At 45.9% G+C, this 16,052-nt stretch overlaps 1 protein-coding gene across 3 annotated transcripts in view; it reads right to left on the bottom strand.

Annotated features, from left to right (window-relative positions):
- Positions 1-16,052, bottom strand: part of ZWILCH (zwilch kinetochore protein) — a 39,917-nt gene that overhangs the window by 1,078 nt on the left and 22,787 nt on the right. For all 3 annotated transcript variants that reach the window (XM_066592923.1, XM_066592921.1, XM_066592922.1), the window contains exons 13-18: positions 10,672-10,828; positions 7,713-7,741; positions 6,899-7,035; positions 5,839-5,934; positions 4,561-4,679; positions 1,334-1,439 (exon numbers count right to left, since the gene is read on the bottom strand). In XM_066592923.1, coding sequence (XP_066449020.1) covers positions 1,348-1,439; positions 4,561-4,679; positions 5,839-5,934; positions 6,899-7,035; positions 7,713-7,741; positions 10,672-10,828 — 630 coding nt within the window. In that variant the 3' untranslated portion in view covers positions 1,334-1,347. The remainder of the gene's footprint in view (positions 1-1,333; positions 1,440-4,560; positions 4,680-5,838; positions 5,935-6,898; positions 7,036-7,712; positions 7,742-10,671; positions 10,829-16,052) is intronic.

Genomic DNA, 16,052 nt, shown 5'->3' with positions numbered 1-16,052 from the left:
CTTCATGAAAAATAGTTTGGGGAATCTTTTCTTAAGCCGCCTGCAGCTGGCCGGGTTGGATCCAGCAGCGAGAATTCTCGCCGCGGCACCCGACCGGAGCACCTGCAGAGAGTAGCGCGACCTCACCCGCGCCCCGCAGCTCCGGATCTTTCATGTGTCAGCACATGCGCAGACCGGAAACGGGTCAGTGACGTTTCTGTGCGGGGCTTGCCGCGGTGTGTTTGCCGCGCAAGATTTCGCGCGGCCAAACCACGGCCGTCTGCATAGGATTGCGTTTCTTAACGCAATCCTATGCAGGCTTCCAGCGGCGGAAATCCCGTGGGAAATCCCGCCGCGGAATTTCCGCCCATCTGCAGGCGGCCTTAGATCTGTGTGTTGCACTCTTCCCCTGGGTACGACCAGTTGGGGATGTATTTTACACAGTCTGACATTGTCCAATCAGTGTTAACGGTAAGGACACACCCACTGGAAAATGTGAATGGAAACACCCATTTGCCAGTTTACTCATAGACATTCCGGAAGGAATACCAGAGGAACAGCACAACAAGGAGTTCCCAGAAAAGATTATTCAGAACGGTTATTTCATGTGGAATGCAAATACTTACTAAAACAGACATGTCAGGATTGGCGACAGCTCCTCTTTAATGTCTTATGCACAAGGTTCCCAGAATCCTATCACAAAATTGTAACTCTACGCCAGGATACAGCGTCTTTCCAAGATTCCAATATCGAAAAGAACTCTGCATTTCTTAAGTCTTACATAAGATTCTCAACTGCACATTGTATTACTAAGGACTACAAGAGTACCAAAAAGGTGTACAGTATTGGGGAGCAGGGGGAACACTGCTGGATGTTTTGTGTGCAATTCATTGGACTGATCTTCATGATTTCATAGACTGATTTAAAGCCTTTGGACGAGGACTATGGTCAATGCTGCTGGTGGAGTCCATAAAAACAATGTGGAAAAACTTTATTTTTGCAAATTGTGTTAATAAATTTACAGTTAAACAACGGATCGCTTGTCATTCCTCCCATCTATACACGGTGTCAGATTTCTAAGACAGAAACCAGTAGTTGGTAGGTGATTTTACCAGTGCCCACCCCACAACAGAACCATACCCAAAGTCTTATTAGCTTGTCACAGGACTATGGAACCTGAAGAACAGGTAGCATACAAGCAGCACCTATGCTTTACACACATATAGAGATCAGTACAGCGATCCAGGTAATATTTGACCATTCCCGTTTGTGGAACCAAAGCCCATCACTAATGGTTAGAGAACAATAGACTCCATTCGTAGTGAAGTTCTGCAGTGGGAATACATGGTATTACCTGACTGGTCGCTTTTATAAGAAATGTACTTGACTGCAGCTGCTCTGTGCTTGGTAATAAAGAACGTCTTCACTTTCTCCATTCATTGTCAGATCTACCTGGACATCTAGCAAAGCAACAACAAAAACAGCAAGATGTTACGTCCACTAGTCAATTAGCATTTCAAAATATATACACAAGCAGAAAAATGATCCTTAAGTTACATCCACAATATCCATAGACAGTATATTCTTTGGGTTTCCTGCCCATAAATAAATGTGCATGTTCCTCTGCAAATAGGAAGATGGAGCACAGTACCTCTGCAGCGCCACCTAGTGGAAGGCAACGTTCCTGCCTGCGCTGCAGAGATATTGTTCCATTTCCCCGTTTGCATATTTCCCAGAGGAGCATGCACGGCCTTACAAGTCTCCTAACACCTTCTAAGTGTTCTCCTAAGACAAAACGATACCCTTCCCGAACCCATTTGCAAATATTTGCTGCCAACTAAACCCCAATTTTCTTGTGCAGCCAGACAACTTTGCAGGTTGTACATTTTATGATTTTAATCAAGATTAATAAACCCTAATGGAATATTTTTTTGGAATGAAAAAAAACAAAAAACTATTTCCATTTGCAATTCATCATCCTTTAGTTCAGACTATCCCAAATCAATGTTCATTTTGCTATATCATAAATCTCCAGAACCTCCAGTAACAGTTTGGTGGTAGATAACAACATTGGGGGTGAAGAATAGATTTCCAAGACCTTTGCAGCCCAGCAGTTCTGAAGCATCATGATATCTAATTCATGGGCATTTCTATACCACATTAACAAATGGATGCTGGCTACACTGTGATAAAAAGGTAATATATAACTGAGTACATTTGGCATCCAAAAGGTGAAAGCAACCCCCTGGTGGAGAGGATTATATTATCCATAGACAATTTCCTCAGCCATCCCTTCATTCCATATCTCATTTATGGGTGACCAACATGGCCGCCGCCATTTTCTAACTAGACTATGCACTACTTTGTGATTGGTCAACGCTAATCATGTGAACAGCACTGACTAATCACAGAGCAGGTATAGTGCATTGTTAGACCCAACACTATCAATGCAGTATGCATGATTAGGTAGTCTAAAGGTTGCAGCAGCTATCTTGGCTGCCAGGAATTGGAACCTAGAAATGCCAAACTGGAGAGAAAGCCAATTAGCTCATCTACAGGTAATATACCCCCACCGTTCCCGGGTCAGAATTTTGTCTTGAAGCTGGAGGCTCACTTTAGCTTTGCTCTAGTAGTTTGCAGCGGAGTGCTGCATTTGACACCAGTGCATAGTGTACATCAGTCAGAGAAGATGGACTGGAGGGTCACTCTAATAGTCATACCATTTACCCCTTATTAGCTCACTGTCCAGTCCTAAACAAGAGATTCGCATCATGAACTAATGGGCAGTTCTGAAGTCTGATACAGGGACCGGAATTATAACATGTTTTAAACAATAAAATTGAGCTCATGTTTTGGGGGTCATCTAAATAGGATATCTGTCCCCTTGTTCTTTTGACCTTGAAGGAAGCAGAAAGACCTTAAAGGGGTTGTCCCGCGAAACAAAGTGGGGGTATACACTTCTGTATGGCCATATTAATGCACTTTGTAATATACATCGTGCATTAATTATGAGCCATACAGAAGTTATTCACTTACCTGTTCCGTTGCTAGCGTCCCCGTCTCCATGGTGCCGTCTAATTTTAGCGTCTAATCGCCCGATTAGACGCGCTTGCGCAGTCCTGTCTTCTTCTTTTCTGAATGGGGCCGCTCGTGCTGGAGAGCTGCTCCTCGTAGCTCCGCCCCGTCACGTGTGCCGATTCCAGCCAATCAGGAGGCTGGAATCGGCAACGGACCGCACAGAAGACCTGCGGTCCACCGAGGGTGAAGATCCCGGCGGCCATCTTCACAAGGTAAGTAAGAAGTCACCGGAGCGCGGGGATTCGGGTAAGTACTACCCGTTTTTTTCTTTTTATCCCTGCATCGGGTTTGTCTCGCGCCGAACTGGGGGGCTATTGAAAAAAAAAAAACCCGTTTCGGCGCGGGACAACCCCTTTAAAGGGATATTCCAGGCATTTATTATTAATGACTAGAGATGAGCGAACGTACTCGGATAAGCACTACTCGTCCGAGTAATGTGCCTTATCCGAGTACCGCTGTACTCGTGCTGAAAGATTCGGGACGCGCTGCGGAGCGGGGAGCTGCAGGGGAGAGCGGGGGGGAACGGAGGGGAGATCTTTCTCTCCTTCTCTCCCGCCCACTCTCCCCTGCTCCCCGCTGCGACTCACCTGTCAGCAGCGGAGCGCCCCGAATCTTTCAGCACGAGTACAGCGGTACTCGGATAAGGCACATTACTCGGACGAGTAGTGCTTATCCGAGTACGTTCGCTCATCTCTATTAATGACCTGTTCTCAGGATAGGTCATCATTAGTTGATCAGTGGGCGCGGCCGCTCGGGATCCCCGCTGATCATCCGATCCTCCGGCCCGCTCTCAGTGTGGCTGAACCCGACATCCACATTGGGGTCAGAGCTGAAAGCATAATAGAAGGCTTTGCTCCTACTGCTTTCAATGGGAGCTATTCCCCTCTAGCCAGAAGTGTAATTGAAGGTACCTCTGCCATAGATTTCAATAGGAGCGAAGCTTTCTATTCCACTTCTGTCTCTGACCCCAATACAGACATCCTGCTTGGCTGTACTGACAATGGGCTGTAGGATCAGATGTTCGGCAGGGATGCCGAACGGCAGACCCACACGATCAATTATTGATGATCTATCCTAAGGATAGGTCAAAAATAGTAAAATACCCCTTTTGCTTGTACAATATATCATCTTATTTTGCTATAGCCTGTGAGACTGTTAACTCGTTGACTGCTGGAGAGCAGTATGCGAGGGTGTATAGAACTCCTTTCCCATTTTCAAGGAGTGGTGGCAATGTGTACTTGGGGGTATACAGACTGTGTTAGGGTAACATTTATGTTCCATTTGTAACCCAAGTGAAAAAAGATTAACCCCTTGCAGTCGCACGCACGTCACCTGCTGGGAAAGTGTGTACGCGACATGTATGTTTTCAAGCTTCAGAAGGGTCACTAGCCGTTTAATTTTCGAATTGAGGTTAAACATAAGCATGGCTTCACGAAGAAGAAACACTCGGCACTTACTTCATACAATACAAACATGGGTTATACCAGAGCTTAGATTCAGTACCTGGGATATCAAATGACACGTGGTCTACAGGAGGTCTGGCACTTAGCTGCCACATAGTCTTGACTTCCTTCTGCCCATGTCCACTGAGGATCTCCACTCTCCATATCTGTGGGTGAGAACTGAAGAAAGATCCTTGTTACTAGGTTCTTGTTAAGCTGAATATTCAAGATCTAGTAGAACACTTGTTAATTATTAGAACTGCTACGTTTGGATGCACCGTCACTTACAGCTGATCTTCCCAGGATTACCGTACTTGTTTTTCAATTTGCAGAAAAAACAAAAAAAACTGGTGACCCTAGAGAGTAGGGTGAAGACTGGCTCTTTTTGACACCTGATATTTGGTTAATAGTCCTAGATCATGATTTACATATTAGAGGCTCACAGCCAATCAAGCAGGTCTGTATACGGGGGATAGGGAAGTTCCCTTTTCTGTGACTGACAGCCCAGGAAGTACAGTCAGTGAAAGAACCTATGAGTTATCAGGTGACCATTAGAGCCAATATGGCAGATAATTGTAGGTATCAAGCAACAATGTCCTGGTGCAAAAAAAGGCTTTACAAATTTAAGCCCCATTTACACGCAACAATCACTCAAAATTCATTCAAACGATGGCTTTTGGGCGATAATTGTTATGTGTAAACGCTTCCATCTTTCATTCTTCGGCTGAATGATAATTTTTGGGTGAGCATAAAATCCATCGTTCAGCTGGAGAGAGATAGAAGGGACCGCAGGCTGTATTCTCCCTGGGAGCAGACGATTGCATTGTATTCAGCGGGTAGCCCGCAGCAGATCATGCACAGACAATGCAGCTAAGTGCAAAGTCCAGACCACATGCTGGGATTTGCAAACAGCTCCTGGAGACTCATTTACATGCAAATCAAGCTGCTAAAGTGCTAATGTGCATTATTGCCCATTAGTACTTTATGCAAAATAATTGCAGAACTGTCAATCTTTCAATCCTTTGAAAGGTTGTCTTTAAGTCTTTCCTGATAAGTTTTTTCTTGGCATTTGTAAAGTCTTGGAGATTTCAGAATAAAGATCTAATGACAACCGCACTGTACTACTCCTAGCACACAGCATTACATGATGGACATTCAAATGACAAGTCCACCAGAGAGGAAGCTGCTCTAACAGAAGAGCTCTCCCGTTTATCTCCTACAGGAGGGCTCACCAGTAGAGACACATGCTCATAAGACGAGTCCTTAAAATCTTCTATCGAAGTATAGCAGCAGTTTTTTTTTTTTCACTTCAGGTAAACTTGACAACATCTCAACTTACTTCTGGTAGAAGTTGCTGATGACACTTGGTCGTATTGGGAGCTGAAACACATGCTGCTCATTCCATGGGTTCTCTTTGTAGTACTTTAAACAAGACCTGATCAGAAAGAAGAATGATTTCTCAGTGATTGTTAATAAAAATTGGAAACTCAAAATATGGTTATAGGAGATTATATATATATATATATATATATATATATATATATATATATATATATATATATATATATATATATATAAATATATATATATATATATATATATCTGCATTTGACAGGTGACATCACCCGACCGGAACTGGCAAATAAATTTTTAAGTGCATTCAAAACCAGTGTTTTAATACCTATCGAGTCTGGGATGGAGGGACACTGCACCACATTCAATCTGCATGAGGGAATGCTACCAAAAACAGTTTGATCACCCAGCCAGATGTCCCATAAACCTGTCACATGGCTTCTAATGTAGAAGCCCTAGGCAAGTTCACCAGAGGTCCCTGATGGTGTCCCTGTTGGATCTTCTATTGGTTTCAGAGGTAATGTGCGTAAAACAAACCCCATGACCACTACAGCCCAAAGTAAAAAGAGAACTGTGGTGGCAGCGGGAGGTGAGTACTGTTTTTTATTTTCTATGTGATGCATGCCCAATATGCCACCAATGTTTTCTATGTGAGAAAACCCCTTTAAGAGGACAGCAAAAAGACCTGCAAAACAATAAACTTGTAAACCTTGTCGATAGACAAGGGTGTTTCTAGGGACTCCAATACTGAGGACCCATCTTTAGTATAGGACATTAATATCTAGTTGGTGGCGGTCCACCGCTTGGGCCCTCTATTGAGCTGCTGTTTGCAGAGCCCCGAGTGCTGCGGCCCCTTCTCAGGCCAGAGATCACCATCATTCATTATGTGGCCCGAGAGGAAAAAAAACAAAAAAACTTTAAGCTGACAATAGCAAGTTAAATTTAGTTTGTGTTGTTGGCATTGTGTGAGCAGGTTGTATTTTAGCAGATCGGATTGCATTAATCCATGCATCTTTACATTAAGTATCCTTCTAGCAATGACTCACTGTGTCAGTGGAAAGAGGTTCTCGTGCTCCAGGTTCAGGAAGACATTGCAGTTTACAACTATCTCTAGCATATGATGGAGCTTCCTGACTCGGTGCACCTGTTCCCGTAGATCTACTGATGTGCTGATGAAGTAATCCTGAGAAGGAAAGGATAGGATTACAACAGGCCTTATATATAAATAATATTCCAAAAGGACAAAAAGTAGGTTTTGCTTAAAGGGGTTGTCCAAGCAATTTTTTTTTGTAAACCCCTGCTCCCCTATCTGTAAAAATAAAAGATGGTAAACTCACCTCTCCTGGTTCCCCACAGCTCCATTCTCCACCCTGGGTCTTTGTTGATAGACTGCAATCAACCTGTTTAAGGGATATCAGAGGCTGATGCAGCCAATCGCAGACCTCAGTTCTCAAACGCTGAAGTCTGTAATTGGTTGCAGCAACCTTTGACATCTCATACACAGGCTAACTGCAGCCAGTGAGCACAGCATAATAGGGGAAACCAGAAGATGTGGCGCTGGAGCAGCGGGGACACATGGGGGGAGCAGGGATTGAAAAATAAAAAAAACAAAAACTAAACTTGCACAATCCCTTTAAAGAAAGTGATCAGACTGCAGTTCCAGGCATCTTGGTACATAAAAGCAGTGACTTGATTGGTTGTGAAGAGCACTTGTAGAGTCCTAGCTGAAAATTATAAAGAGTTAGGACATGGAAGAGCTGCTTGGCTGTTGAAGAAATAAAATAAGATTTCAAAAATAGCTAAATTGGTAACATTCTGCACGATAAATTGAAACAAAGTGATACTATCTATGACACTTACCAGGTAATTGAATGTTGCAAGGTCTCGGCCTGTAAAAAGACAAGCGATCAGCTAATTAACATTTAATTCCAAAGGATTGTATAGTCAAAAACATTCACAATTTTTGGTATCCTCTTAATTACCACATTGGAGCCCTTATTTGTTGCCATCTGCAAACTATCCATATGCAGACTTGCTGCTGCTAACACATCTCATTAGGGCTAGATATTTACTGTAATCACCAGTATCACTAATTAAGATTTTACTATCAAAATAGTCTGAAAGATGTGCACACACATTAGATAGGGGTGAACTAACACTCCTGGCTCTCCCATCATTATCAAATATTAATACAGGGAGGTAAGTGGCCACCATATACCGCTGGATCCACTTATAGCTAAAAGAAATAAAAGGGTCAAAAAGAAAACAAAGTCTATGGAATAGGGCTGATCTGCAATACACACATAGAACTGTATAGATTATATTTTATTTAAAGACGTTTTCCATCAATTAATAGTTAGAATCTATCCGCTGGGGTCCCAGTAATCACTAATACAGGCGTTCCTAGTTCTCCTCATCCATCATCGCTAGGACATACCAAAGATGCCCAATTGGCAGGGGCCCACTACTGTGAATTTGACCTATTTAGGAGTTTCATCCTAAAAGGAAGGAAATGGTGGCCCATTGACACGCAACGATTATCGCTCAGAATTCATTCAAATTAACGAGTTTGCGCCATAATCGTTACGTGTAAATGTGAAGCCATCGTGTGGTATTCGTTCACTTGTCGCTTATTGCGGAGTTTCAGCCTGCATAAAAACGGTTGTTAGTTTACTTTTCGCACGTTCACATGAGATTCTTTAGGTCTTGAAAGACTAAATGACTTGAGAGGAGGGGTGATTGTTTGCCCAGCTAAACACAATGACTACTTGTTTACTCCTGGGGGCCGAAGACAATGGCTTTTCTTCACACCAATTAAAAACCTCCTACTAGAGATTCCTCCTATGAACACACGCCCAGCTGAGCAGACAACATATACACTGATGATTTTAGCTAATGAGGGAAATGGAGAGGATTTCAGACAATTATCTTGAAGTATAAATGCCTAGCATTTCTATGCCAGGAAGGGGTTAATTTGTTCAGTCATTCGTTTAAAACGACAATCGTTGTGTGCAAAAGGGGATTTACGTGGGCCCTAAGTATCAGCCAAAAAATTAGCTCAAACAAGCGATTTTAAGTGATAGTATGTTGTCAGGTTTCATGTTTAAACTGAACAACTGCGTGAGAAACAGCTCAGTAGTGGCTTTGTTTCAGCTCACTGACAACAATGCGACTAATGAGTAGCCCTTCCTCAGTGTTAACAGGGAGTCGCTCATCTTTGAATGACTACCTGTTCATAGTGAATAGACGCGGACGGCCAAAATACATCTCTGGCATGCTCCACCTTGATTCACTGAACGACTATTGCTCCTGTGTGAGAATACAGGGGCGATAGTCGTGGGACAATTGTCCCAGATGAAGTAACCCTTTGATTGCAGGGTCTACATAAAGTGTATAAGCTTCAGAAGACAAACAATGCAAAAATGTCTAAAGAAACCCTATTGCAAAAATAATTTTCAGCCCAAAATACATTTACAGGGAACCCGTCGCTTCCCTACATCATCATAATAATCAACTTTATTTGTATAGCGTCAACATATTCGGCAGCGCTTACAAAGATGGGGAATACGGAAAGACAAAAGTACAAAAACTAAAGAACCACGGTTACATGGTAATCAGTTGATGGAGACAGTAGGGGTGAGGGTCCTGCTCCAATGAGCTTCTATACTACTAATAGTGGGGTGATACAGAAGGTAAAGGGGCTGGAGATGTGCCTGGTATGGAGAGGTGAAGAGTGAGGGATGCTATACACAGACAATGGTCAGGCATTAAGCCGTGTGACGGCAAAAACAGCGTGTCTGCAGGGGGCAGTTGATGGTGGCTAGCAGCGATTGCAGTCTGTGGGACAGGGACATGTTATCAGGCGGAGTACAGAGGGGTTTGGTTTAGAGAATATGGTATGCCTCCCTGAAGAAGTGCGTTTTTAGAGCACGCCTGAAGTTTTGCAAATCATGGATTGCCCGGGTAGCCTTTGGTAGTGCATTCCAGAGGACCGGTGCTGCTCTGGAGAAGTCTTGGAGGCGGGAATGAGAAGTTCAAATTAAAGGGGCGCTCAGTCTGGTTTTGTTAGCAGAGTGGAGGGACTGAGCTAGGTGATGGATTGAGATGAGGGAAGCAATGTAGGGTGGCATTGCGCTGTGGAGGGCTTTATGGATGAAGGTAGTGAGTTTAAATTGAATTCTGTATTTAACGGGCAGCCAGTGCAGTGACCGGCACAGGGCAGAGGCAACCGAGTAAACTAAGTTACGGCACTGTTAGGAGTGGTGATAGGGAGCCGGTTGCTGTATTTTTTTTGTATACTCACCAGCTCCCTGGTTACCACAGTGTCCACCACTGAAGATTGCACGCTGGATGAAAATCTGACTTTTCAGTTTGTGGTGATATAGGGAGGTGACAAGTTCCTTTTAAGTGAAAACAATTGCCCCCCAAAATGTGTCCATAGCCTTAAAGATAAATCACTTTCCTTACAGATCAGGTGGGGTTCCAATGTAAGAAGCTGTATAATATGTTGGAACTACATAAATAATTCATTCTGATCATTATCATTTAAAAAGGGTCTATAATTTTGGTGCGCGTGTGAATGAGGCCAGAATGTAACTTCCAGTGACTGTTCTCAGTTCGGATTACTTCCAGTGATCTATGGAATAAATTATGCTGCCTCGAGTTTGTCTCACATCACAGAAGGGACATAACTTACAGTGATTACAGTCTTCAAAAGAAACAGTAAAAAAATAAGCAAAACAGTTGACATTAATTTCCAACATGACGGGTGCATTGTGTGTGAGTAATGGCACAGTGGGAGGTATCACCGGCTGCCAACCTATAAAGCAGTTGATATAATCTTTTTTCATCTTGTCCAGGCCGATCTCTAGCAGCATGCGGATGGGAGTGAGGCCTGAAAGGGAGATGTTTTGCATGTTCCCATGGAAGGACTGCTGAATTAGCTTGCTCAGCGTGCTGGTGCTCCCACGATGGATCTAGAAGAAGCAAACAATTATTCAGAGACCTCATTCATGCTATAGAAAAATACACAAGTCTTATTGTCATCTCTTATTTGTCATTTACTGCAGACGCAATCAAATAAATAGTTACAATAAGGCTCATTTACGCCTCTGCCTGTGTAGTGGTTTTGGGATAATCCCTCACTGGTGGTTTTGTGTCAAAATATAGTGGTGTGTCACTGGTCTTAACCCTGTCCAATCCAATTTTGGATTCAGGGTTTCCTAAAAGGCTTTCTCTTTTTGCCATTATACAACATTGCCATACACTGGCTAAAGCCAGTGTGTATGCGCCAGAGAGGCTCCAACAGTGGAGTGGCTGGTAATAGACGGTAAGAATTCCCTGTCGGACGTCTTCTGACATTGGAGCTGTACAAACCTTAATCAGAATGTAGGAAGACGTCAGACAGTGGATTGGAAAGGGTTAACCCCCTAACGCTACAGGGCGTAAGTTTATGTCATGGATGCATGATACTTAATGCAATAGGACGTAAACTTACGTCCAGTAGATGATGCGGGTTTAGAAGTGAGCCGACACCATCCTGCAGTGGGAGCCAGCTATGACTGACTGGTGGCCTCCCGCTGCAACATGGGGGGTGGGGGATCAATGAGAACAGCGATCCCCACTGTTATCCCCTTACATGCCGCAATCAAAGTATATCGCAGCAGGGTTCACAGAGGGAGCGCGCTCCTCCGATATTGACACTTCACGATTACTTGCCATGGTCTATGACTGCTATTGTAAGCAATAAGGCATTACAGTCCAGAGGTCACTACCCTATGCTGTCCTCAGAGAGTGCAGTGTAAAGGAGACAGCCCTTTTTCTTTTCTTCTTCCACTTTTTTGATTTTCCTACTCACTTAAAAAAAAAAAATAATAATAATTTTCATAACTTTCTATTTACTAGCTACATGAGGGCGTGTTTTTTTTTCCAGGATAAATTGTATTTTTCAATGGTACCATTTAATGCAAAACATAGAGGCGTGGCTTGCCAATGGCGGGATAAGCGGCGTTGAGGACGAGCTCCCGGACCGGCACCAAAAAACCAGGTTTACAGCGCAGAAGCAGGCACCCCACCAGCACTTACCCGACAGGATGGGCAAGAGGAAGACCCAGCCACGCACACCGGCACCAGCAGAGAGAGACCCCGGCGGTATTAACCGCTTCTTCAGCCCGGCGGCTACAGCTGCGGAGGACGGAGCGGGGGCGGGCATGGAGGAGAGACGGCGGGGGGACGCGCTGGCACCGCCACAGGCAGCGACACAGCTCACCCAGCCCAGCGAACCAGAGGCAGTGGCAGCCGAGGGGGCGACGTGGAGGGAGAGCGAGGAGGGGGAGAGCGGAGCGGCACCAGACACCTCCGGGGAGTCGAACGGGACGGACGGAGGGCAGAAGCATGAACACCCCTTCACTGCCGGGATCCCGGACGCACCAGCCGACAGAGCCCAGAGGGCTGCAAGGTGTGTGTCACAGGAGGAGGGGGGGGAGGCGACAGAAGAGAGCTGGGGAACACGGGGGACTCGCACAAAAGTGACAGTAAGCTCTATAAACAGAGCACAGACCCACAAGATGGCGGACATAGAGCCCCCCCACCCACGTGGAGCTGGTGGAGCCCCAGGGAAGGGAAGACCTACACCCCATGATCACCTTCAGCTGCCAGCAGAGTATAATGAAGGCATGATTGCCTCCAGAGGTCCCAACCCCATGCCTCAAAACATACCAGGCAGGAGTCCCCACAGCCATCGCACTAACAGCTCGGGTACTATCCACACCCCCTCCCCCCAGAAAACACGAGGAGAGTGGGCCTCACGCTCCCCATCACCCAGCACACACTCAAACGACGGCGACTGGGACTGGAAGGCCCATCTTAGAGCTCTCCCTACCAGAGCGGAAATCAACTCCTCCTTCTCACATCTTGAACAAACTCACAAACAAGCTGTCGCAGAGATTCAAAAAGACATACAACAAATCGGGCATAGAGTACTAGCCATAGAAGAAGCCCAAGAGCAAACTAACGCCACGATCGAAGCCCATAGACAAGTCATCATGTCACACTCTACCCAGATTACCAGCATTCTTGCGCATATTGATGACTTAGAAAATAGACACAGAAGAAATAACATCAGGGTGCGGGGTCTCTCAGAAGATATCACTAATGCGCAATTAGAGCAATGGGCCCAGGATTTCTTTGGCACCCTCGTACAAAGACCACGCGACAAACCTATAGAGATCGACCGTATCCACAGATCCCTCGGGCCCAAAAACCCCGACCCAAAACGACCCCGAGACATCATCTGTCGCATCCACTTTTATAAGGATAAAGAGGACATAGTGAAAAAAGCAAGAGAAGCGGGGAACCTAGTCCACCAAGACCGGCCCATTCTACTACTACCAGACTTAGCAAAGAGAACTCTCCAATTAAGGAAGGCATTGAGACCGGTCCTGGAGGCCCTGAAAGGGAAGGACATCCCATATAGATGGGGATACCCTTTTCAACTGACGGCCTGGAAAAACGGCAAATCAGCCACCTTTCGCTCCCTAGGGGACCTCCCCAACTTCCTGGGAACTTTCGAAATCCCGATGGTGTCCATTCCAGATTGGCCGGCTCCACCGTTCTTGCCAGCCCAAGCATCTTCGGAGACCTGGCAAACCGCCGGCCCGGCACGCAGGCGAAACGACCGCAAGCCCAGAACACCACCAAGATGAGGATTCCATGTCTCCCCCACATAGGGGACCCCTGAGCCCCTTGTGGTCCGGGAAGGGGAACACAAGACGCCACTCCCTGGACGACTTGCGGGGTTTCGTCTCGTTGTCCCACGTCTTTCTCCTTTCCCGCTCCTGGTCTCTTCTGCCTATACCTATAGATAACCAATACTCGCGTGCTATACGCTTCTCCTACAAACTAAAACCACCTGTCCTACTGCTACTTTTCACCTAGCTGATTTGCCTTGCTTCTCAAAACTAATCTTCTTTGTCATTTAATAACCTGGTACCACTTTGGTCCCCCTCCCTACTCTGGTAGGGGGACACCTGACTCATACAAGTGACGGACGGGGGCACTCCGCCCCGCTGTTGTCAACTACTACCTCCACTTGGCCGGACGACACCTTGTGTGGTCCAATACCCGACATTGATTGGGAATGGCCTACTTTGTTCTGGGTTTTCCCGGATGTATAATTTGTTTTTGTGTTTGCACCTTCCCCTCTTTCCCTACCCTGTCCTCTCCTAGGTTGTCGGTGACCAGTGCTCTCTTCGCAAAAAAGGATAATGGATAGCCTAACGTTTTGTACCTACAACGTTAGAGGTCTGAACAAACACTCCAAAAGAGGACAAATACTCAGACATCTCCACAAGAACAAAGTCATGATCGCGCTCATTCAGGAAACTCACTTTACTCTGAACAATACCCCTAACTGTAAGTCCAAATTTTATTCTTCCTGGTTCCATAGCTCCCACCCAGAGAAAAAAATTTGCGGCACCTCAATAGGAATCCATAAAAACCTCCCCCACCAAGTCATTGCCTCGGAGATAGATCCGGAGGGGCGATTCGTGTTTCTCAAAATATCTGTCGGCGCCAGGGTCCTAACTATTGCAAATGTTTATTTTCCCAATCAAGCTCAGGTTCCTTTTGGTATCCGGACTCTGGAAGCCCTTTCGACCTTCGCCACAGGCTCACGGATAATCCTGGGAGGAGACCTTAATCTCTGTCTCGACCCCGCCCTGGACTCTGCAGCGGGTAAGTCCGGGGTTTCCCTCTCTGACCTTAGAAAATTTAAAAGAGCACTAATCTCCCTAAAACTAGTGGACTTATGGAGGCTCCTGCACCCCAAAACCAAAGACTTTAGCTACCACTCACTAGCTCACAACAGTTATAACCGCCTAGACTACCTGTTCATCTCCCACGACCTTTTGGATCTATCACCCTCTAGCTCAATTGGGATTTTCCTCTGGTCTGACCACGCTCCGGTCCTGGGGTCGCTACAGGGCCTTACGGATAGGAGAGGCTGCCAATCGTGGCGCCTCAACGATAATCTTCTTAGGGACCCTCTCTGCCTCGACGAGGTTAAACAAACGATTCAGAACTTCATGACGGATCACCTACACGACCCCACGTCTCGCCCCAACCAATGGGAGGCCCTAAAATGCGTTGTAAGAGGGGTCCTCATTTCCCACGGCGCGCGGCTGAAGCGTGAACGGACGCAAGGGTTGAAAACCTTACTATCCAGACTAGGTAGTCTAGAAACAGCTAATAAGAGCTCGCCCTCTGAGGCTACCAGAGCAGAACTATCAGATACTAGGAACAAAGTGCTGTCCATCCTAGAACAACAATCATTATGCGCTAGGGACAGATGGAGGGGTAACTTCTATGAACAGGGTAACAAATGCGGGCGAATGTTGGCTGGGGCCCTCCATCCTAGGACATCCACCCCATACATAGCATCTCTCAACTCCCCCTCTAAGGGAACAATCCATTCAAATAAGGATATACTGGACTGTTTTAAACAATACTACCGGAAGTTATATAATCTACAGGGAGATGAGGGGAGCGCACAGTCTCAGGCGAGGGCAGAATATCTGGACGGGTTCGCCCCGGGCTCTATCCCAGAAGACACAGCGACTAGCCTAGAGAATAACTTCACAGAGGGAGAGATAAAAGAAGCAATCCAAAACCTCAAACTGGGGAAGAGTCCTGGCCCGGACGGGTTCACTCCCCGCTTCTACAAAGTGTTCGCAGACCTCATATCCGCCCCACTAGCCGAGGCCTTCAACGCTATCTCTGGATCATGCCCCTTCCCGTCCCAGGCCCTCCAAGCAATTATCACTATTATTCCAAAACAGGGGAAGGACCACATGCTCTGCTCCAACTACCGCCCTATATCCTTAATAAACATCGACACCAAAATGTTTTCAAAAATCTTAGCTTCACGCCTGAGGCCCCTCATCCCATCCCTAATCAACTGTGAGCAATCTGGTTTTGTCCCGGGCCGTGAGGCTAGGGACAACACTAAAAGAACGATCTCCCTGATCTCGCGGGCACGCCTCTCGGGGATCCCCTTGTGTCTGCTGTCAGTAGACGCAGAAAAAGCGTTCGATAGGGTCCATTGGGGGTTCCTGGAGGCGACTCTGCGGAAGATTGGGCTGGGCCCCAGGTTTATTGATTGGATCATGGCACTCTACCGCGACCCGTCAGCCAGAGTTAGAG

Source organism: Eleutherodactylus coqui, chromosome 2 (genome assembly GCF_035609145.1).
Source record: "Eleutherodactylus coqui strain aEleCoq1 chromosome 2, aEleCoq1.hap1, whole genome shotgun sequence".
NCBI lineage: Eukaryota > Metazoa > Chordata > Amphibia > Anura > Eleutherodactylidae > Eleutherodactylus > Eleutherodactylus coqui.
The sequence above is the reverse complement of the archived record's forward strand: the minus strand, read 5'-3'. Positions and strand labels throughout refer to the sequence as shown.